The 21484-nt window shown below is 43.4% G+C and overlaps 3 protein-coding genes across 3 annotated transcripts; 1 reads left to right on the top strand and 2 right to left on the bottom strand.

Annotated features, from left to right (window-relative positions):
- Nucleotides 1-643: 643 nt before the first annotated feature.
- LOC131266104 (EEF1A lysine methyltransferase 2) lies at nucleotides 644-1426 on the bottom strand. Its single transcript, XM_058268464.1, has 2 exons — nucleotides 1210-1426; nucleotides 644-1147 (listed from the first exon to the last, which is right to left on the bottom strand). Exons 1-2 carry the CDS (start codon nucleotides 1415-1417, stop codon nucleotides 684-686), a joined length of 672 nt encoding a protein of 223 aa, XP_058124447.1. The 5' UTR covers nucleotides 1418-1426; the 3' UTR covers nucleotides 644-683.
- Nucleotides 1427-6368: 4942 nt separating this feature from the next.
- LOC131266102 (mitochondrial import inner membrane translocase subunit TIM44-like) lies at nucleotides 6369-7761 on the top strand. Its single transcript, XM_058268461.1, has one exon. The coding sequence runs from the start codon at nucleotides 6389-6391 to the stop codon at nucleotides 7676-7678; it is 1290 nt and encodes a 429-aa protein (XP_058124444.1). The 5' UTR covers nucleotides 6369-6388; the 3' UTR covers nucleotides 7679-7761.
- Nucleotides 7762-10508: 2747 nt separating this feature from the next.
- On the bottom strand, nucleotides 10509-19798 carry LOC131266103 (protein naked cuticle-like). Its single transcript, XM_058268463.1, has 4 exons — nucleotides 19384-19798; nucleotides 15960-16097; nucleotides 15167-15352; nucleotides 10509-13701 (listed from the first exon to the last, which is right to left on the bottom strand). Exons 1-4 carry the CDS (start codon nucleotides 19796-19798, stop codon nucleotides 13679-13681), a joined length of 762 nt encoding a protein of 253 aa, XP_058124446.1. The 3' UTR covers nucleotides 10509-13678.
- Nucleotides 19799-21484: the final 1686 nt, after the last annotated feature.

The raw sequence follows: 21484 nt of genomic DNA, 5'->3' as shown, positions 1-21484 counted from the left end.
CGTAACGAAATAATGAACAATGGATGTGTAAAAGCCATGCATTAACATTTGGTAGAATTGTTTAACCTTAAGAAAGAAATGTGATTGAAAAAGTACCTAACCAGTCAAAATAGTCCGGTACTTCTAGTGTTAAAAATAAACCGCAATCGAACAACTTCAACACAACTACAACAAACGTAGCATCAACAACTGTTGCAAGAACAACAGGAGGACCACGAACAGGATCAACAGCAATAGGGTTTTAAAATATCTAGTGGTAGGTTTCAATTCTAGATTAAGTATTTAAATTTAACTCGAATTTTGGAACTGATTGCTAGCTAACCGGAAGGCTGAGAACTCTTTTGTTGGCTCTGCCAAGTCTATCTCGACGCTCTTATATACATCCGTATTTAGTTTCGCCACGCATATTCTACAAACTTCCACTTTGAAATATGTACCTATCGTTGGTACACTTCCGCTAGCCTCCTTGGGGATCAGCTGCCAAGAAAATCAGGACATATGGCTTTAGCAGCTGGTCCATAACACTATGGAAGTGTATGTGTCCAGGTTAGCTTGCGAAGGATTCAAAAATCGTACTGTGGTGAATCCTCGTGGAAAAAGAAGCAGAAGAGGGGATAGAATCACTTTTTTAAATTAATAACTCAAACCTTATGCAGGCTATGAGGAGGTATTATAAATACAATTTATTTCGAGGTATTTTTTATGAAAACCACCGAAGTAACCACACTACCTACTTTTCCACCAAACTTAAACGTAGGAGTTGGAATCACCGTTTGCAGTCGAAATAACTCCCCAAAACTGCTGACCAGCTCACTTTCGGTCCAGTTGCACGAGGTGAGTATGAAAAGGCCATCATCCGTGAGCATTTGGTGGACGTGGTCAATGTAAAGGTTTCGCATAGTTTTCGCGTCGTCAGGATGCAGGCTGATGGCATCGTATGTTCCTTTGTCGTGCACCACTTTGAATAAGCCCAATGCGTTCACTTCCGACTCCGAGAGCAAATCGACCACTTTATAGTCGATCGCTAAACTTTGATCCTTACAAATGGCTTTCGCCAGTTCAATAGCTTTCGGCGAATAGTCGATACCGGTGAGCTTCGTGTAACCTTCACGAGCCAGCTCAATCAGCATCATTCCGTTACCACATCCTGCCAATGAAACAATGACCGTTTTTACAATGTGTGTGTGGGCAAGCAGGCAAACAGCTTACCTAAATCAATTATTGAATCGTCCGCCTTGATCGTTTCCTCTTGTTTCGCTATCCAGCAGATGATGCGGTTTTGACTATCCTCATCGAACCACACTTCTCCGACATCGCCATGGTCACGATAGTTTTTAATCTCCCTGGTATAGCTAGACTCCCAGTAGTCTTTAGTGCCGAGCTCAGAACCTTCTAATTCTTCAACGCGATCACACATCGTGCAGAATGAAAGATGGAACCGGCGTGTTTTTGTTTACAAAATAAATCATAAAACATATGACAGCCCGTTGTAGAGATGTGACCTTGGATCCTGACGAATCCGAACCCTACCGGGAGCTTTTCGAGTCGTTCCCAATCTGAGACCCAAATACCCTTAACCTGTGGTCACAGCTTTCCGCAACCGCATGCGGTTGCGTTTTTGATCTGTCAAACGAGCACAGCTTTTTGCCAAAAATAATACTTTAATGTTTGAATATACCACTTATATGAGCATACAATCTCATTAAAGTCTACTAGGAACAATATTTACTGTTGACATATAAAAACGCAAGAGTCTGCGGCAAGAATCAAACTCGTTTGATTTTTTAGTACAGAAACCGCAAGGTCTTGCGTCTGCGGTGACAGCCCATGACAGCTCCTATTTCTCCCATGGGAAAAAACGCAACCGCATGCGGTGGCGCAAAGCTGTGACCAGGGGTTTATTAGACGAGGAATGAATCTGTCATATTTTTCCATCCTTTTACTGTCAAAGTAGGCACTGACAGGGCGTTCGAGATATAAATGATGTCCGCTCGTGTAATAACGCAAAGTTCCTCAAAATGTGTTTTGCAGTTATTTGATCATTTTCATGTTTGAATTTAGCGTATTGTTCATCCTAGAGTAACGAACAAAGTCCGTTGCAAACAACAAAGCAAAAAGTAAACAACTCGCCACTTTGACATAAATTCCAGTCGAAAGAAAATCGGAACCGGTCATGCCTGATTCCGATTTTGAGGAAGGAATGTATCTGTCAAGCGCGTTTGGCAGATAACTTCTGGAAAAATATGACAGATACATTCCTCGTATAATAAGGGTAAAATGCTGCAGCGTTTTAAGTTTCAACATGTTTTTAGTCTGCAAAATTTGACCGCTGGCATTTTTTGCTTTTCTCTGAACTCCACATCACGAACAAAAAACTTCTCATTTTTGTATGGGCCGAGGCGATCTGACACAAAATTAGACCCAAGGAGCGCCAAATTGACGTTTCGACCCGAACCCATGAAAGTTCCATACAAAAAAACCCCTCCACGACGGGAGAGCTACCCCGCAACCACTCCGCCACCATTTGACATACCCCTCACTTCCTAATGACAATCCAAATGCTGTCTGCTCTATCGTTCCGTCCTTTTCTCTCGCGTTATTTTGCCAACAGCATAGACTTGTGTGTGTGTGAGCAACAGCCCGTTGAGGAATTGTTTACATTTTAAAATAACCGCTCGTCCAGTATGTTCTAAAAACTTGGTGTCTATTTTGTACAAGAAATCCCTTGAAAATGTGCTTAAAACCGAATTAAAACATTTGCGAAAGAATGCTGTTTTCTATCGTCGATCCGACAATGTCCAAAACATGTTCAAAACGCAGCAATCTACAGCAAATATTGAAGCTGTAGCTGACAACATACCCGTGGAAGCAGAAATTCTAGTTGAAGATCGAGATGGAGCTTATGTGGATGAAATGGGGTTTCAACGCTATTTATTAATGGAATGTGGAGTAAACATCAACGGGAATCTAAGGGCTATTATAGCAGACGCTCCAGCAAGAGCATTCATAACAGGTTGACTACAAAACTTTTTAGCAGACAATTTCACATGTATTTAATTGTTCTTTCATTTAATTTTCACAGGTGTAGTAGGACATGTTGATTATAGCAGTTGCCAGAAATGTACTGTCGTAGGTCACTACGGCAGCGTTGCTCGCACCATTGTATTTTCAACAACGAACAACGACACAACGAACTGATGGAGGATTCAGGCAAGGCGCCTATCCAGGACACCAAAGAACGATTACACCTCTTTAAGATTTATTTTTTTTACATAGTCTAGGATGTCGTGGTAGCGGATCGTTTGCATCTTATCGATCTTAGCATCATGAAGCGACTGCCGGTGGGCTGGCGAAAAGAAACACTGGGAAAGAGAAAATGGGACCAAAGTCAATGTAAAGTAATACCGCAAGCCTTGCAGACGACAAAACTCATGCAACTAATGAAAGAAGAGTTGTTCTCTGATTCACTTGCCAGAAATCGATGGCTTAGATGCTGGTATGATATTAATGGTTGTGAAGGTTGCGTTTGAAAGCCCCTTCTAAAAATAAATGATACACAGTATTTGTCTTATAAATGGCACAAATATAAAGTTATATCTTTGTAACCTGATTTCAATAATTAACGTGATTTGTCAATCATGGTGGAATTTGAAAAGGTAAACAGTGACGATGGAATGTCCTGAGCCGTTTTTCAGTTGTTTCGGTGGGTTTCACATTGATTGTCCCAGTGGATGTCGTAGCATGAATACTTCCACACTTAACACTTTATTGGCGTGTGCTTTCTGACCAAAAGAACATGCTGCAGTCACTGTCAATTGAGTGTTAAAATCTAAAAAAAACAGCACACTAGAAAAATCAAACACATTATTAAACTGCACAAACTTCGTCGAATTTTTCAACTCCAACCTCTAGTTTCATGATTTTATACTACGCACCTTATTTCGCGCGAGTGCAATTTTGAGAAAATGTATCCATCGTTACGTAAAATAAAACAGACAATCAACAAGACATTTTCCAACATCGCCGATAGATCAACCGGTCTGCGCATCATATGGTATGTATAACGATAAGTGTTCAATCCTCACTAACCAAACAATAAAAATTTCTCTTCAACAGCTTCCACCAATGTAATCACTACCACTGAGTTAACCACGATCGCGACAGTAAATAAATTAAATGAAAAAATAAATTTTCAAAACAACAGTTTTTCCTTAAACGTACTAAAAAATAAAAAATAATGTAAGTTAAATGACATATGTATTTATGTATCAGTTTTTCGTTTTGATCATTATTCGCATTGCATCGAGATTGCTCTCAGTTCGATCGCCATCTACGATGCTATGCGAATAATGACAAAAACAAAAAACTGATACATAAATACATATGTCATTTAACTTACATTATTTTTTATTTTTTAGTACGTTTAAGGAAAAACTGTTGTTTTGAAAATTTATTTTTTCATTTAATTTATTTTATACTTTTACGTATTACATGAACAGAGAAAACAGGATTTATTCTTTTATATGAAAATTGTCATTAAGTTAGTTGAGTCGGAGTGTACTTAAGGAAGGAGTAGAAATCCACTGCCTGTTACTGCAGGATCTGGCGCAACTCGTTTTGCTTTGCAGTGAACAGGATCGCGATGTCCGAGTACCAATTTGATAATCCTTGATAGGACTAAGAGTAGGGCTGCATTCTGTTTTAACGTTTGCTATGAGCACTGAGGAAGTGCTCTCGTTCTTCTGCACTGCTGCGAGTGAACACAACATGCGATCTCTCAATGTCACACAGCGCTCTCCCGGGAGAGCTGCTGAAGCAGACCAGCACGCTATCTGTTCAAGTGGGCCAGAACGGGATCGCCAACGCACAGTCATAATCTGGGAGCGAAATATGCTGGTGTTCTTGGCACACTCTTTCATTACTGATCTCCTGTCTTTTATCTCTGTCCGATTCAATTTTTGCGACATCCAGGAAGGTGAATGCAAGAAAACTGTTTAAAAAACGAAAGAATATCGAATCAAGTGTGCATTACAGGTAGAGGCTAGGAGAGGGAAGAGAAAAGATAGCGGAATGAGGAGGGAAAACAGTCCTAGAGAGGATATTATTTTTGAACCCTAGATTGATAATTTTTTTCGAACCCACTATTTTGAATTTGAACCCACCATCAAATTTGAATCTGACAGCCCGTCAACATCGCTGTCAAATCGGGTCGAAATTTACTGCGCATCGTGCCCTGGACCGACCCGTTTTCGACGCGAAAACGGGTCGGACCAGGCGCCGGAAATATTTCAAAAATCCCCTTGGGGAGCTCCTAAAAAATCAATTCAAGCAATTCTGCTCGAGTGCTTGAAAAATCTCCTAATTTTGTCAGCCGACCTCAACCCCTGGTCACACCCCGCTGGGCAATTTCGAGCAAATCGTCCTAAAAAACGTCCTCCGTGACACAAACATCGAGCAGTTTTGTATGGTGAGGAGGACAAGGAGGACGATTGCTCGAAAAACGTCCTCCAATTGTTTCATCCCCATACAAAAAAGGAGGACGTTTGTTCGCGCGGAGGACGTTTTGAGAACGATATTTCGAGCTGCCTAGCGGGACGGAAGGTTTACACGGCGCTGCGACTTTCCTGCGACCGGGGTTTCTGCGACTACGCCGACGCGACTTCCGTAGTCGGAAGTGTCAAAGTAAAATAGCCTGAGTCGGCCATCTCGTATGTCAAAAGTGTCGCAGAAACTCTCGGTCGTAGCGCCGGGATCTCATAATCAGGGCTATTCCGAGATTCGTTTCGAAACTGTCTCGAACGCGGGCGCTCGTCTCGAATCGAGATTGGATCGGTATTCTAACATTCGATTCGAGTCGACAAAGTCTACATAGCTGTTCGGCAGTTGTCAAAATCAAATGGTCAACACAGATTTGGACGTTGAATGTTGAAAAATCGTTTGTAATTACTGGGGTTTCGTGATAAAATCTATGTAAAATGATATTAGCCTCCTTGTACTGTGCATGCATGTATCAATCATCGCTCTAAAAGTAATAATAACAATCAAATCGAATTATCGAACATCACCAAAGGTTTATTCAAACCATTAAGCGGTAACCCTTAAAACACTTTTGCATACACCTTGAAAAATCTCGAATTCGAATTTGGTAATGCCAAATATCGAATCTCGAACGTTCAGATCTCGGAATAAGTCAGCATAGCTCCTAATATTCAAGATACGCGGATTTCTCTGGTCCCCATAATCAGCGTAAGTCGGATATTGGCTGTACTTCCTTTGTCACCCAAACGCAAACGCAAGACCTTGCGTAAAGCTTTGACCAGAGGTTCAGGGCAGCCTAAGCGCGTTTACATATTTTTCCAACAGACCAAAGCAGTGTGCAGCGGAGAAAATGCATCGATTAAACGCAACGGGCCGAATACTATCGCGGTTAATCCTTTCCGGAGCGCAGCGGAATGTACCTTGTTCGGTGCGCACTTACTCTACCCGAAGACCGGGTTTCTTCACACAAGTGATAGGCAACATCAAGCAGGAGATGGAGAAAAACAAAGAGATGAAAGAGAACCTGAAAAAGTTCCGTGAGGAAGCGGAGCGGCTCGAGCAGTCCGATGCGCTGAAGGCGGCACGACAAAAGTTTAACACGGTTGAGTCGGAGGCGAACAAGGGCAGCGAAGCGTTGCGAGAAAATCTGGGCAAGATACGAGGGCGCGTGTCGGACGCTTTGGACGAGGTGGCCAAGACCGACCTGGCCCGTAAGGCGGGCCAGCTTGGCGAAGAGCTTGGCAAGACGGCGCGCGGCGTAGGCGAAACGCTCGCCGAAAAGGGCCAGGCGCTGGGCCAGTCGAGCGCTTTTCATGGCATTAGCGAAACGGCGAAGGTTGTGCGCCAAGAAATGGACGCGCAGGGTTTCGAGGCACGTGTTTACCGCAGTCCACTGAATCTTCGGAAGCGCGTCGAGGTGTCGATGACGTCAGAAGCGTCGTCCCGTGTCGTAGTGCCGAACGCGGACGCGACCGGCATGCAACTGCACAAAGACAGCAAACTGTACCAGTCATGGGAGGATTTCAAAAACAACAACCAGTACGTGAACAAGGTGCTCACGTGGAAGATGCAGTACGACGAGTCCGAGAACCCGATGATCCGAGCGTCTCGGCTGCTGACGGACAAGGTAAGCGACATCATGGGCAACCTGTTCTCGAAGACGGAACTCTCAGAGACGCTGACAGAGCTGTGCAAGATCGATCCGAGCTTCGACCAAAAGCAGTTCCTGAGCGATTGCGAGAACGACATCATTCCAAACGTGCTGGAGTCGATCGTACGGGGCGAGCTGGAGGTGTTGCGCGACTGGTGCTTCGAGAGCACGTACAACATCATCGCAACGCCGATCTCACAGGCACAAAAGGCCGGTTACCGGCTCGACTCGAAAATCCTCGACATCGAGAACGTCGACCTGGCGATGGGCAAGGTGATGGAGCAGGGTCCGGTGCTGATCGTCACCTTCCAGACGCAACAGATCATGTGCGTGCGGGATGGGAAAGGCGCCGTCATCGAGGGTGATCCAGAGGAGGTGATGCGCTGCCATCATGTGTGGGTACTGTGCCGCGACCCGAAAGAACTGGACCCGAAAGCCGCCTGGCGCCTTATGGAAATGTCAGCCAACAGTACGGAACAGTTTGTGTAAGCCAACTTCCTAACTGCAGCTCCAGCCCAGCATCCTGCATCAGGCAACGATTTCAACGAAAACGTAAGTCCCGAAAAAAATTGGTTCACATTATTAGCGGCAAATGTCTCAACTCTCAACTGTGATCGCATATCGTGTCCCGTGTCCGAAGTGCTCGTGTTCAAACTGCTAGTTGTTACGTTCTGTTGGTTGTGAGTAACGGGACTTAATCTTTATTAAATTAAAAATGCGTCCTTCCGGGACGAGCACCGAAACGATAGGTTGATCCGGTATACGGGATGTAGCTCTCCTGTGTTGACTTAGTAGTATAGGACGGCTGCTCGCATTAGTCTCAGATGAAATATCGGATGGCACAGGCTCCTGCGGTGAGGGCGATATTTCGGAAGATGGTGGAAGGTCCGATGATGCAGATACTGATGACGGTTCCAATTGCCAAGCATCGAACAGTATATCCAAGGGTAACGGTGGATGGGCCTGTGCAGTGTTCCTAGGCGTATCGTTGCTTGTGTGTCGACGTAGCTGGTTAATGTGTCGACGGATGGACTTCCCGTTGGCGGTCCTAACCAGGTACATGAATCGTCCTTGTCGTTCAACCACGGTAGCAGCTATCCACTTCCAATCGTTTAGACGGTATTCCTTAGCGTAGATCAATTCTCCCGGATTTAGCTCTGGAGCTCGTACGCCTAGATTCGGTTGCGCCATTTGTGGAGACGGCAATAACAGCTCTAGCAGAGTCCTGGGACTCCTGCCCAGCATAATCTCGGCTGGAGATTTTCCTCCGACCAATTGCGTATTTGGGGTGGAGCTATACGTCTGCAAGAAGGTGTCCAGGGCTTCTCGCATTGTGAGATCATCAGCTGAAATCTTCCTCACAGCGCGAAGGTGTCGACAAACCTTTCGGCCTGTCCGTTGGACTGCGGATGATACGGTGCTCTCATGATGTGCTCAACCCCAGTTTGCTTACAAAAAGATTCAAATTCCGAACAAACAAACTGTGGGCCGTTATCTGGTACGAGCGTTTCCGGGATGCCAAAACGGGCAAATACGTTTCGAAGAATACTTATCGTCGCCGGGCGTGTTGTGCTACCAGTTGGGATAACCTCTGGCCACTTGGAGAACGAGTCGATAATCACCAGCTACGATTCTCCGTTGAGTGGTCCCGCGTAGTCGACATGAATGCGGCGCCAGGGACCTGATTTTTCCGGTCACCTAGCCGACTTGATGTTTGGTGGGGATTTAGCTGCGATCTAGTATGAATGGCACGAATTTACCCAGACGATGATGTCACGATCCATCGATGGTCAATAGAAGTAACTTCTGGCCATCGCTTTCACTTTGTTGATTCCTGGATGCCAGAGATGAACTTGCTTTAAACATTTCTTCTGCAGTACTTTAGGGATTACCACACACGCTATTACTGAATCCTCGTCGGATTTTGAGTGTGTGCGTATCCGTATACGCCAGTAGGGTTAAAACAAAACGTTGCAATCGATTGGCGGTGTAGTTGGGGATACACTTTTTCGACCCAAATGTCCGTCTGCCAAATATCATCTTGTGAAATTTCTTTATAGCAAAAATGATGGCAAGGCCTTCGCGATCGATCTGGCTATATGCTTTTTTGCCCCTGTTTGAATTGAGCCGTCGGGATATTTATGACTGATTGTCGCCCCGAGGCCGACTGATGAGGCGTCGGCAGACACGATGATCTCCTGCCGAGGATTGTAATGGGTTAGCAGTAGATCGGATTTCACTTCCGGCCTTTAACAAATCGTCTAACGGATAGCGTAATTCTCTCATCTTTGGCACAAATCGACCATAATAGTTAATGGCCCCTAAAAACGACCTGACTTCGGTTATATTTGTCGGCTGAGGGAGCATGCGAATAACTTCCACTTTCTGCGGATCAGGCCGTAATCCATGGCTATCTATAATGTGTCCCAAGTATTTAATTTGGTGTACTTTAAAGGAACATTTCTCCGGTCGTAGTGTAAAATCGTAGTTCACACTAGATCCTCCGATTCCCTTTTTCCTCTGGAGGCATCTACAGCGCTTTCTGAGGGTCGATTCTGTTTTCCCGAACAGGGCTTTTAGCTTCGCCGTCGTCTCCTCGAAGGTGAGTCCCCGTGCTCTACGGTGCCCAGCTTGCGCACCTGTAATCGCACTATTGCAGGATCCACGCTTCGAATGTGGAACCCGATTCGGCTTCGTACCGGAACTCTAAAATGCTGTGATCCAAGCATCCAGGATGAGCTCGGGATTATTCGGCACGGCGGAGTAGTGCTGCTCTGTGGGCAGTCGCTGGGGCTGTCGCTGGAGCTGTGGCACGTTTTGCTGTTGTTGCATCATTTGCGAAATTAACTGCTGCTGATGCTGCATTTGCTGTTGCATTGCGTGCAAAGTTTACAGCAAGATGGCGTTAGCATTGTCTGCCTCGCAAAGGGCCGATGCCCTCCAGTGCCGTATCTATCCTCGTATGCTGTCGCACAACTGACAGCATCGAGTCCAGTAGACAGTAGACATGCTTATTTAAATCCTAAACGGACTATAACAGTTCCCCTTGGGAATTTTCTATGAATCATCACCTTTTCATTATCACGTCGGTAAAAAGATTGTTTTAGACAAGCAAATAAATAATGTTGTATCGAACTTAGGTCGAATATTAAACAAATGCGGCTTTTATTCTCCGTTACAACATTCAGAGCTCCTTTTGTAACCAATTTTGGCTGCCTTAGTTTAGATCTGAAATATGTCGTTGGTAATGAGGAGGGAAAAACATTTTCAAATAATGGTTCATAATTTCGGATAAATTAAACAAACTCTGAGCCACCTTTGTACAACATATCACAAAAGAATATGTTTTATTAAGAAATTTGATATTTGAATTTCGTTTTTCTGCTGCTTGTTGCCTCAATCTGTAATACGGTTCTATTGTTTATGCTACAGTTATTGTATTTTTTATGTAATTTATTTTCAGTAAGAGCAATTAATAGGAAAAGCTTCATCAGTTGAATGGAAACAAAATTAATCTTATAAAATAGATGTAGTTCATTTGAAGAAAGCGAAAAAAACACAAGATCCGTAAACCTTGCAATATAAATATCGTAAAGAAGGGGTACGAATTGAAATACCGCAGCTTGCAACGCACGCTTGGATCAGCTAGTCCAAATGCTCGGACCCGATTTCAAGACGTTGCTGTTGCCTTCCACCTATTTCAATCAGGGCAAAGCTTAAATTATTCACTCAAAATACAAAACATTCGCAAAACCAAACCAAAGATTGAATTTTTCAATGACCACCCTTTCTGTTTTTGAACTGTCTGTCGTTACTGTTAAATCGTTAAAGACTAAGAATATCTGTATAAGTTCCTCTTTTCCTCTGGTTTATGTTTCTATTTTAATTCGAAATTTTTTCTCCTTGCTGCACCATGCACTCGTACCATTCTTCACCTCAAACTTGCCACCGTAGCGGTCACTATAGGTTGTGTGTTCAAGTGTATAGCATACTTTTGATGTTGTATATATATATATTTATCTAATTCATGTTGGCCTTTACAATTTACGGTTGGGATTCCTTCCCTCTTTCTCTGCCTTTGATTGATGTTATTGCATGACGCTGTTTTATACTTCTTTTAATTTTCTCCACCTATTTGTTACTATTCTGCTCGGCCCTTCGAACGACATTGGGCTGCATTTCAACTGCGTTAAAACATGAATGTAATTGTTTCGGCTATGCGTTTTTCGTTTATTACTAGCTCGCCGCAGGGAACAGCACGTATCATGAACCACCAATGGCTTGCAATGAATGGGTGAGTACCGGACGACGTGGTCAGGATGGTGTACCGCTAAGCGAGTGAGGAAATGGTTTACGATCCGCTTGCCAACCGCCTCACCGCAGTAATTTTCCTTAACTTGTTTTTTTTTATCAATAATCGTTACTATCGAGACGAACATCAAACATACAAGAGAGCTGACCACGGTGGCTTACGGTAATAATGTATGGAAAATCGGGTCGATTTGCGCTTTTCGTGTGTCGCCAATTTGCTGAAGACCGATCAGCATACCTGTTCAGAATATAATTTGGAATCTTTTTACGCTATGGGTTCACCCTGGGACCAATTGTGCTCACGGGTATCCTGGGAAATTCAATGTGAGCCATACTCAAATGTTTCCGACGGGTAAATGAAAGGAAAGATGGTGCCAGCTAGGTTAAAACCAAAACGAGACTATCGTTATGCTTATAGAGAAGAGGGTAAATGGATTTGTTCAAAATTGAATTCTACGCAACAACAAACTCTTTAGAAGTGTGTTTAATGTACGAACCAGCCGTATATAGCCGCTCTTAACCCTGCCAAGAGTTTTCCAAAAAGAACAAACGCGTTGCAGCCTTTGGGAAAACTCTTCTTGATGGCGTTATGCAAGGTCGTTTGAAAAAATAAGATTCTTTCCTACGGACACTGTCACCACTCACGCATACACCCATCGAGAATAACACCTGTTTTTAATATTTTTTACTGCCTTCTGTTGACTAAGCTTATATAACTTGAACACTCAGTCCACAGCACTGTAACTTACGCGGAAGAATCGAGATGACACTGTTACAGCGAATCAAAGATGTCCACCCAAGACCAGAACACTCGTAATTTTGCAGGTTTATTGAAACACAACTTCTTTTGCCGCGCATTTGTTTTTGGTTTTTTGGACACGAAAAACGAATGATTCTATTTGAGTTATTTATTTCGGTTCTTCCCTTCCTCCAGACCAAAGAAAGCTTTACAAGGAACCGGAAGTTTCTTTGAGCTTGCCCTATAGTACACCTAACGCTGAATGCCGTGCTCGGACGAGGGGAGTAGAATGTGTTCAATTTGATTTCTCCTATCACTTTTCTACTTATGTTCCTCGTTTGTTTGTTCGGATACAGAATATGGCTAAATTTACTTTGAATGGTTGGTTAGTGTTTCCTCCTTTGATTTTTTTTACACACTGTCCTTAAGATAAGGGAGCAATAGTTCTTATGTGTTGCCAGTTTTAATGTGTGTGTGTGAGTGTGTCTGTGGTTTCTGTTGCTACTTCTAACTATAAGCTTACGGGAGCCCGCAACGGTGAGTGTATGTCGGCTGTTCAATTGTTGGCGCAGTGGTGTGATTTTGGCCACTTGTTTGTTTGGCGCTTGAATACCAAGTTTTGATAATTTTCTCATTATCCTTATATTTTTGCTGCACTACAGCAACGGAATTCTATGTTACTTTCGTCAGGGGAGTATGTTAAAATATCGATTGTTGGCAAAAAACTTCACTAGCATGAGTGACCTGTTTACAATTTTAGTGTATTCCGTTAACAAACGTGTGTCTAGTTGGGTTCGAATTTCGAACTCTTCGCATGTTATCAGTTGTTCCTTAACCACCAATCTCCCACACGGCATTTCCATCGCCGTGAAAAGTGAAATGGTGTATGTGTGTGTACTTTTGTGTTCGTTGGTTGTATTTTTCGAATATTTTGGCACTGAAAAGCGTGTCATGGATCGCCGTAGTTTAATTAATTTTCCATTTCATCGACACCACAAGTACGTGAACTAATAACATACAATAAAAAAAATAATCGTGTAATCGGCCCTATGTTGTTCGATGAATAACTGTACCCTTGCTTTTAGTATTTTTATTCCAATTTTCAATGCTGTCCTTCCACGTTCTCTGCTGCACGAGTTTTAATTCTTCACCGCTTAATAAATAATGTGTCACCTGGCCACGTGGCCCTTTCGGAGGTCTTAGTGTGGAAAACTGCAGTTGTAGTTGGGAAAGGGGTATCCAAAAAGATAGTAGAAAAGAAAAACATAGAAACACTACACTGGTTGGAACGTACTCTACTATCAGCTTATCTTGCTGTTCTGCCACAGGTGATCAGTTCTCCGAGGGAGTAGGCTTGCGCCCTACCAACTGCTAACAGCGCCGTTGCATGGGTGGAAAACTGCGGTGTAGAAATCTGGCGCCTTGCATTTAGTTGGCATTTACTGGCGGTTCTTGCGGACACCTATTGGGGGGACGAGAAACGGAAAGAAGAAGTGTTAATTACTTTGGATTGGTAAAGTACATTAGAGAAAAACAAGGACCATAGCTTAAGAAGATTGTGTTCATAAATCAAACAACAAACAAAACGTGTGGTTAGAGGGAACACGATTTTTTCGATCTATTTTGAAAAGACTTGCGGAAATATTATCTTCCTTTCGTTTTGCTATTGCCTGGAAATGGTTGGTTATAGTAGAAAATGTTTAATTTAATTATCTGCAAAATACCAGCTTAATCACTGCTGCATGTAAGCTTCAAACGTTCTCAAAGCTAATTTTTAAAACTACCAATTCTCTTTATTTGAAAGTGCAACGTTAAATATTAGATACTACATAACTGGAGGCAAAGCAGTTGTTTCTGGTTTTGCGTGTGACACAACATACTTTTAGAGGAAATCAAACAAACCATTCAAATCAGGCAAACCATTATGGATGTACGATCATTGTTACGCAGCGGAATAAGAAAAGATAGGTTCACCATCCCTTCGACAGGGAGATTTAAAAATTAAGACTCTTAAGCCCATTATGAATGATAGCATTTTCTCACATTGATCGATTGGTAACTTTCAATTACATCAGTTGTGCTGGACTAAAAGTTTCGTAACTTTGTTTCTTCGTACACGGAACATTATTTTCTAAAACAAGGTTATGGTACAATCCATAATAAATCGTTCAATACAAGTGCTGGTTCGTGCATTTTGCATTTCGAAGGAAAATGTGCAATAACAAATGTGCCCTCGCAGAAACACGAGTGTTTTGCTTCCGTTAAAATCACGTCCAATCACGCCGCACGCTGGTTTGCTACCATTCTCACCGAAATGTCGATTAAAGTGGCTTCCATCTGTCGTAAAATTAATCCAACTAGTTCACGGAGTCCACCAAGAGGGCGCACCCAGGGATTTGCGCCCTCGTGGTGTAGAAAATATGCAAAAAGTAGCACGAATGATGTTGATCAACCACATAAGCAAAAGCTGGAAATCCGGTAGTCGCTAAGGGCTGCTACAAATTCCCCACAGGGAGTTGAACATATCTCTCGGCGGAATTATGAAACGCTGGCCTGTTTCTGCTTGTTGTGCAGCTTGAGGAACCGCTTAAGCTTTCGGACTATGGGTTAAAAAATGAAGAAAAACACAAAGTTTTTGGATTTGGAAGGCGTAACGGGGAAAACTAAGATAGGTAAGCAAAACAAAATGTAAAACATGAGTTTGCCGATAGGACGCATATCCAACCTGGAATGGGACGAGTTTCCCGACCGTGAAACAACTGACGGCGCGCAACTCGGGCAAGAGATATACCTATATACTGCTCACTAACCGAATCCATTCCCCTATGTTGGAGAAGTTTCCTGCAACCTCAACTGGATTTAACCATCCGTTGCCAACCCTCGATCCACAGATCTCACCCGCCCCCCTCTTTCTCCCAACAGCTTACCTTTCTCCTTCTTTTCGGCCTTCGGCGGCTTGTTCTGCTTGTCTTTGGACTTGCCCTGGTTGCAGTTTTTGTTGACCACTCTCGTCGTCTGGCAAGTGGCGTCACTGGTTTGCTTCAGGTTGTCCGTGCGGGACATCTGGCCGTTGTTGTCGCACTCGGACCAGGCACCCTTATCGTAACGGCAGGCTGAAAGAGGCAAATCGTGGACACGAGCACAAACAAATTTATATTTGAACTTAACCGGTGGGTTTAACGTTGTCATCCCTAAAGGTTGGTAATGGGTTGGTGTTGGGCTAGCCTCTTTCTCCTCCAGAGTTTGCGACCGAAATTGTCACGCCGAAAGGGCATACCCCGGTACCTTTATACTCCTTTTTTTGCATATGTGCGCATTTTGTTCGTTGGTTGAAAGGTTTGTGAAGCCACCTTTTTTAGCGACCTTTTATAAAACATGCTTTTTATGAGCAACGTGTATGCCAAAAATCAGAAAACCCATCACGCGCCCAAAAACAGTGGGACAAAGAAAATGTTCACCTACACGAAAGTCGTTTATTTTAAATCTCAAAATAAAACGATAAATTGTGGTACGTTTAGTTATTTTCTTTTCCCGTAACACTCTAAAGGACTTGATTGTCAATCAAAATATTTTCTCCATTCTGTGTTTACATCGTCCATAGGAAAATTAAATTACAAGACCACCTACGAGTTCTCCCACTGTGCGGCAATGTTATTTACGATAGCAGATCGAGCCCCAGCGACGGCAGCAGCCGGTGGTCACCTTCGCCCCGAAACTCACCTTTTTTGCATTTCTTCTGGATTGTGCGGGTCTGGACGCAAGTCTGTTCGCCCTTCTTCAGCGACAGCGTTCGGGAGCGCGTGTTAGTCTTGGCATCGCACTCGGTCCACGGCCCTTTGGTGTAGCGGCACTGCGAGTCTGTTGGGTTTTTGGAAATTTTCGTATCCCGTGGGAGGACACATTCGGCCGGACAGGTGTCGATCAGTGGTGTGGTTATGGTTTTTGTTGTTGTTGTTGTTGTTGATGTTGTGCGTTGGTTGAGTTTTCCATTATTCACGCATTCAACACATCATTCGCAGGACAAGAGGTTTTACGGAGGCGGAAAAGAAAAATGAGAAAAATCTGACGTTAATGGTAGGACGAAAATGGATTCCAGCGGCGGAGAATGTTGCCGTCCGCAGTGTTAATGTGACCGTGGTTTGTTATTTTGTTGACAAGTTTTGAGGTTGAACAAACACGATAGACTATCCTTACCTTTGTGTTAGTAGAAAATATACACTACAACGAAAATCATAAGAAATAAACCACTAACGTTGACTCCCACCAGTAGATTCAGAACAGGCATCCATTAAAAAGAATTGTTAAAAAAAAAACATATAAAAATGCATAACTTGTCGATGGAGTCGTGGTCGAGGAATAATGATTAAACCTCGTCAAAAGCACTCAGGCGTTTGTTGTGTTATGCAGGCCGGCAGCCCCGAAATTGGTGGCAGATTGTGGCATCGCATTGTTGGGATGGTTGTTCGATCCTGAGGACTCAACATTTCCGATCCATCATCGTGTCATAAAAATGAGTTCGGTTTGAAAATTAACGACGACGGAAACCATACCATCGAAGCCCCCTGGACGGATCTGTTGTAAAGCCAAGTGCGCTTTATCAATTCGGATTTTTTCTACTGTCAACTTGGTGAGGACAATCGAACTCATTCTGCTGTACGTGCTGTATGCAATGAGATGAGAAAAATTGTAAAACACATGAACTTCATCAAATCAAGGGTGTTTGGTTTAAAAATGTATGCAAAATCCTCGAAAGCGGAGTGTCGTTTCATTTAATAGACGTGTATTTGTTTAACTTTTCAGCTATCCTTATCTCTAGGCAAGTGTTTGTTGGGCTTGCTTCATTAGGGGTTTACTTTTCTTAATTTTACGAATATGTCATGTGCTGATTTTACATGTTAAGACTATTTAACATGTTAAACAATGTCAAAAATGCCAAACCTTCCAACCGGGAAAACTAGTCAAATTTTTTTTTCATTCACAGCGGAATCTGTTTGGGTAAAACTATGTGGGAAGGATATTTTGTACGTGCTTTGAGCACCAAATGTACCAGGAAGGCATAAAAGTTTATTTTGAAAGCATCATCAAGAGCATCAGTATTTTTGTGTTCAGAACAAGTTTCACTGCGTTATCATCCAATTGCTGCCAATCGAAAAAAAAATGTGACAATTCTTAAACACAGGATATAACCGACAATTTTAAAGCCCAAATGAAGCAGCATGTGGTCATGTAGGCCACATAAGATTGAAAAACATGCCAACATTAATAGTTTTGTCGTCCATAGCTAAAATTCCGGTCAACTACCGTAAGACTGCCTGACTTTCCGTCGGAATTTATTTTAAGTACTAAGCGGATGTTATAATGAAATCTATTTCGATCAATTCTCTTTGGTAGTGTTTTTCATATCGCTGATGAAAGTGTCCAGTTTTTAAAGCCAGCGTTAATTTTATTTCATTTGTGCAGTTTATCTAAAAAAGGAGAAGTTTAAAATTATCTTACATGAAATTATAAGTGAAACATCAAATTATATTAACAAATAACAAATAACTTCGATCACCACGCTAGTGTAATATTTGAACACACCGTTGTATGACTAGGAACCACACGGAGAGCCCAAGCTTTCATTTCATCAAAGTAATATAAAGTTAGGTTTGAAATATGTTTGTTAGTATCGTTGTACTCAATGACTCAAAACTCAACAGACAATAAATCCTTTAAATGTAAAACAAAATCATACGACGAACAAACGAAAAACTAAATTAGAAAAGTAAGTAAGATTTAAGATTGGAACTGGAGACATGACATTGAAAAGCGAGGGCATTAAAGTACTACAATGTAATTTACAGTTTCCTTTCTTCAAATGAAACATTAGGCTTTGTTGTACGATATCTGAATGATAGAATCAGTCGAATTTCTGCAGAAAATTCATGCCTAGCGTAAATCAACAATACTCGAAAGCAGCTTACGTTAAACTCATGAAGCCCAGGGATGGCCTTAGGTAGATTGAGCTGGTGGTTCTCAGCCCAAGTGCTTCCAATGACGGATGATATCCGCCGATGGATATTATTGCAGCACGTAGCTCTACACATAATGCGAACGATCTGCAACACATTCGCACGAAAAGGACGTACGAGGTAGGAGTGTGGGCGGGGGAGGGAAAAGGGACGACCACCGACGAGTAATGTTTGTGAGGTAAACCTAATTTTGATAAAATTCGTTCCATACCGTCGAAACCGACCGAGAACGGCCGGCCGGTCGGTCGGTCGGGTGAGGACGGTTTCTCAGATACGTGCGCCCGCATGAAACGAGCCGGGTTCGGCTGTGTCCCTTGAAACGGGATGGAGACGCAATATTCCGGCCATGGCAGGCAGGTGCGGTACCCGTACCACACAAACGTAGACCAACCCGGAATGCCAACATTGGGTGTCCTACGAAGCCGAGGGTCCAAATATGATTGTTTCAGGCACGTCCTAGCAGCGTTTGCGTTATCGGGTGGATCGAGGTTACCGTGGCCACAAGCATACAACCCTCTCCAAACTCCCAAGCACCACGCCCATGCGGCCATGTCACTTATCATTGTTGTCCCAAGGTATCCACCGGAATGGAATTAGTACGCGGCGTGAGTCTAATTAGCGTCGCTAGCCCATCTCGCTCGACCGTTTCCCATTTTCCTCGCGAAAGGGAGGGTGGTTTGGGGGTTTTGCGGTCGGTGATAATCCATCTCTTGGCCAGTTGTTGCACAATCGGAGGGCGCTCTTTGCGGTCAATGTCAGGTCGTTCCTGCAGGAGGGCTGGTTGAGATGTGTTCGGTTGGCTCATCTCTGAACACTGGCGTATATGGCGTCTTTTGTTCGTTGGAGCAAGATTATAAATTAAGGTGGGTAGGAATAGATCACTCAAAACTCACACAAACACACACAAAAACAGACTCTAATATATACACACACACACAGACGCGTAGGAGACAGATGTATTACAGCAGCTGTTGTACTAAGTTGTTAGACAAAGTTAAGCTTCCCGCAGTTCTGTTTTAGTAGCGATTAGTGTTCTTGACGGGATGAGGACGATGTTAGTAGTTAGGGCAAGCAGGGTGCAAACCGAGACACTTTGGTGTCCCGAAGCCAGGCGAAAGGCATAGACGACTTACTCGGCGACGGCTCGGATCGGGTCGAATCGATCGGTTTCACCTTTTTCTGTCCCTTCTGCTGCTGGCGATCGCGGGCTCCGCCAAGTTGTCCCTGCTGCTGATGCTGCTGCTGCTGCTGGTGCTGCTGTTCCTGCTGCTGGCCACTGTAAGGGGAGTGCTTGTCTTTCTTGTGATTTTTCTTACCAGCGGCGGCACTGCCCCCGTTCTTGGTGCCGCGCTCGTTGCGAATCAGCACCTCCCGGTCGTCCTCCTGCCAGATCTCCTTCAGTCCATTGTCGTTGACCGGCTGGGCGGCTTCGGCGGCCGCGACCGACTTCTTCGGGTCGCTGCTGGACGCGGCGGGCGTGCAGAGGGTCTGCGTCGGGAAGGTGGTTAGCGAAACCACCGCCAGGAATGATATTATCAGAATGTTCATCTGCAAAGACAAAGGAAAAGAACGAATTTTATGTTAGAGCATTTTCAATCTGTATAAGGTAGTTCAGTGAGAACCCGTTTCACGGTAGTAATGTGACGGTTTACTACCAATGTGTTTTCGATAAAAAATGTGTTATCGATCCCGAATGCCTTTTAGCAGTCTTTCTGACCCGCTCTTTTTAAACACTCTGTAGCTCCGTTGTTTTGAAGATTGTTCGAATCTGTAAGCAGTTTTGACGAGACTTTTTGACGATATATTGACGTTTTTAGGTTTTTCCGCTTGTCCGGTGTAAAGGATTATCGGGTATGTTGCAACAGAGCGGTCAAAATAACAAAGTTTATTTTCGGAACTGGATGAACAGAAAAATCAAAACTTTTTTTGATTATGTTGAAATAAAGCGGCCATAATTGCCAAGCTCATTTTCGGAATTGGATGAACAGAAAAATCCAAACTTGTTTTATTTGATGCAGCTACAAGAAAAGTCTCTTTTAAGCTATATAACCATTTTCGAGATATTTCCAACGAAAATTGTGTAACGGTTAAATCAATGCTTTTTGGATTTTAGTATTGATGGTATTGGAGCTGGGTTTTACAGTCCATCGCAGAGTCAGTACTAAAAGAAGTAAACAGATTTCAAAATGTTTTGAAAAAATTAGTCCGGTATAAAACAGTAAGTCAGTGTAATAAATATTGTACGGTTAATATATCAACTTAATTAGTTCATGAATGAAATAATCAATGAAAATCCATGCCAGTCTTAACTGTTTGGATAAATAGAAATGATTGGATGAAAAAGGCAACGAACTTCGAATGCAGATGGAAACTTTACGAGTTCGAAGGGACTCAGCATGATGCATTGAAACCGAAAATGAGTCCAGCCCAGGGTACTGCAGTTGCTTCTATAGAATCAAATAACGTTGAACGTGACTGTGCCTTCCTCTGCTGAGGTAAATCATATGTTTGTGTGCGATAAGAGCACTAATTAGAGTTGGCATCGCAGTGCTCGAAAAAGAATTAGTACTGGTTTCCCAACATGCCCGCTCCGGCGTGCGTCTGATTTCCCAACAGAGTGACGCGTATACGCATTCATATACCACGTCAAACAAGTCGTTTAGTTGGCCAACGAGATGAAAAGCCGTCATCTCCAAGCTCAGGCCAGGGCCAAGGGAAAACAGAGCAAATATGGTCAACCCTTCCGCCATCTTCGTTTGTTGTGAGTTGCAAAGCGTGTCCTCAGCGTGTATCCCGCTGGGAAGGTGTGATGTTTATGAGCGATGACCGTAAAGGGTATGACCGATGGACGTATAGAAAGGCGATTGCCAACATGGGTTCTGCGTTCTGGTCATCGTTGTATCGTTGATGCTATTTTACAGGATGCTGAAAAAAAAGCTTTATGTCCGTACCTCGCAGAGGACGCTGTTCGGTCGAGGAAGGACGTGCGGAATGGGAGATGTGATAATAAATTCTAATTATTTTCCGTGTCACCTTGCATTTGTTGATGGCGATCCCGTGGACACTGTGTCGCCATGTAACCATCTAGGCATGCGGGCAATTTCACCACGCGATGACCCCAGGCGTACTGGAACGGTCTAGGCGCTTTTTGGCGAACCTTACCATATGCAGCCTCAGATTCGTGTCTGTGGCAATGCTGGTAATTTGCGTCGCATCAGCACCCTGTCTATCCTT

Source organism: Anopheles coustani, chromosome 2 (assembly GCF_943734705.1).
Source record: "Anopheles coustani chromosome 2, idAnoCousDA_361_x.2, whole genome shotgun sequence".
Classification (NCBI taxonomy): domain Eukaryota; kingdom Metazoa; phylum Arthropoda; class Insecta; order Diptera; family Culicidae; genus Anopheles; species Anopheles coustani.
The sequence above is the reverse complement of the archived record's forward strand: the minus strand, read 5'-3'. Positions and strand labels throughout refer to the sequence as shown.

Bases quoted from the DNA above. Each gene is read 5' to 3' on its own strand.
- LOC131266104 (XM_058268464.1), bottom strand. From the start codon at position 1,417: ATGTGTGATCGCGTTGAAGAATTAGAAGGTTCTGAGCTCGGCACTAAA. The intron at 1,148-1,209 runs GTAAGCTGTTTG...TTTCATTGGCAG, and splicing joins CGATTCAATAATTGATTTAG to GATGTGGTAACGGAATGATG.
- LOC131266102 (XM_058268461.1), top strand. From the start codon at position 6,389: ATGCATCGATTAAACGCAACGGGCCGAATACTATCGCGGTTAATCCTT.
- LOC131266103 (XM_058268463.1), bottom strand. From the start codon at position 19,798: ATGAACATTCTGATAATATCATTCCTGGCGGTGGTTTCGCTAACCACC. The intron at 16,098-19,383 runs GTAAGTCGTCTA...AAAACCCAACAG, and splicing joins CCGATCCGAGCCGTCGCCGA to ACTCGCAGTGCCGCTACACC. The intron at 13,702-15,166 runs GTAAGCTGTTGG...TCCCCCCAATAG, and splicing joins GGCCGAAAAGAAGGAGAAAG to GTGTCCGCAAGAACCGCCAG.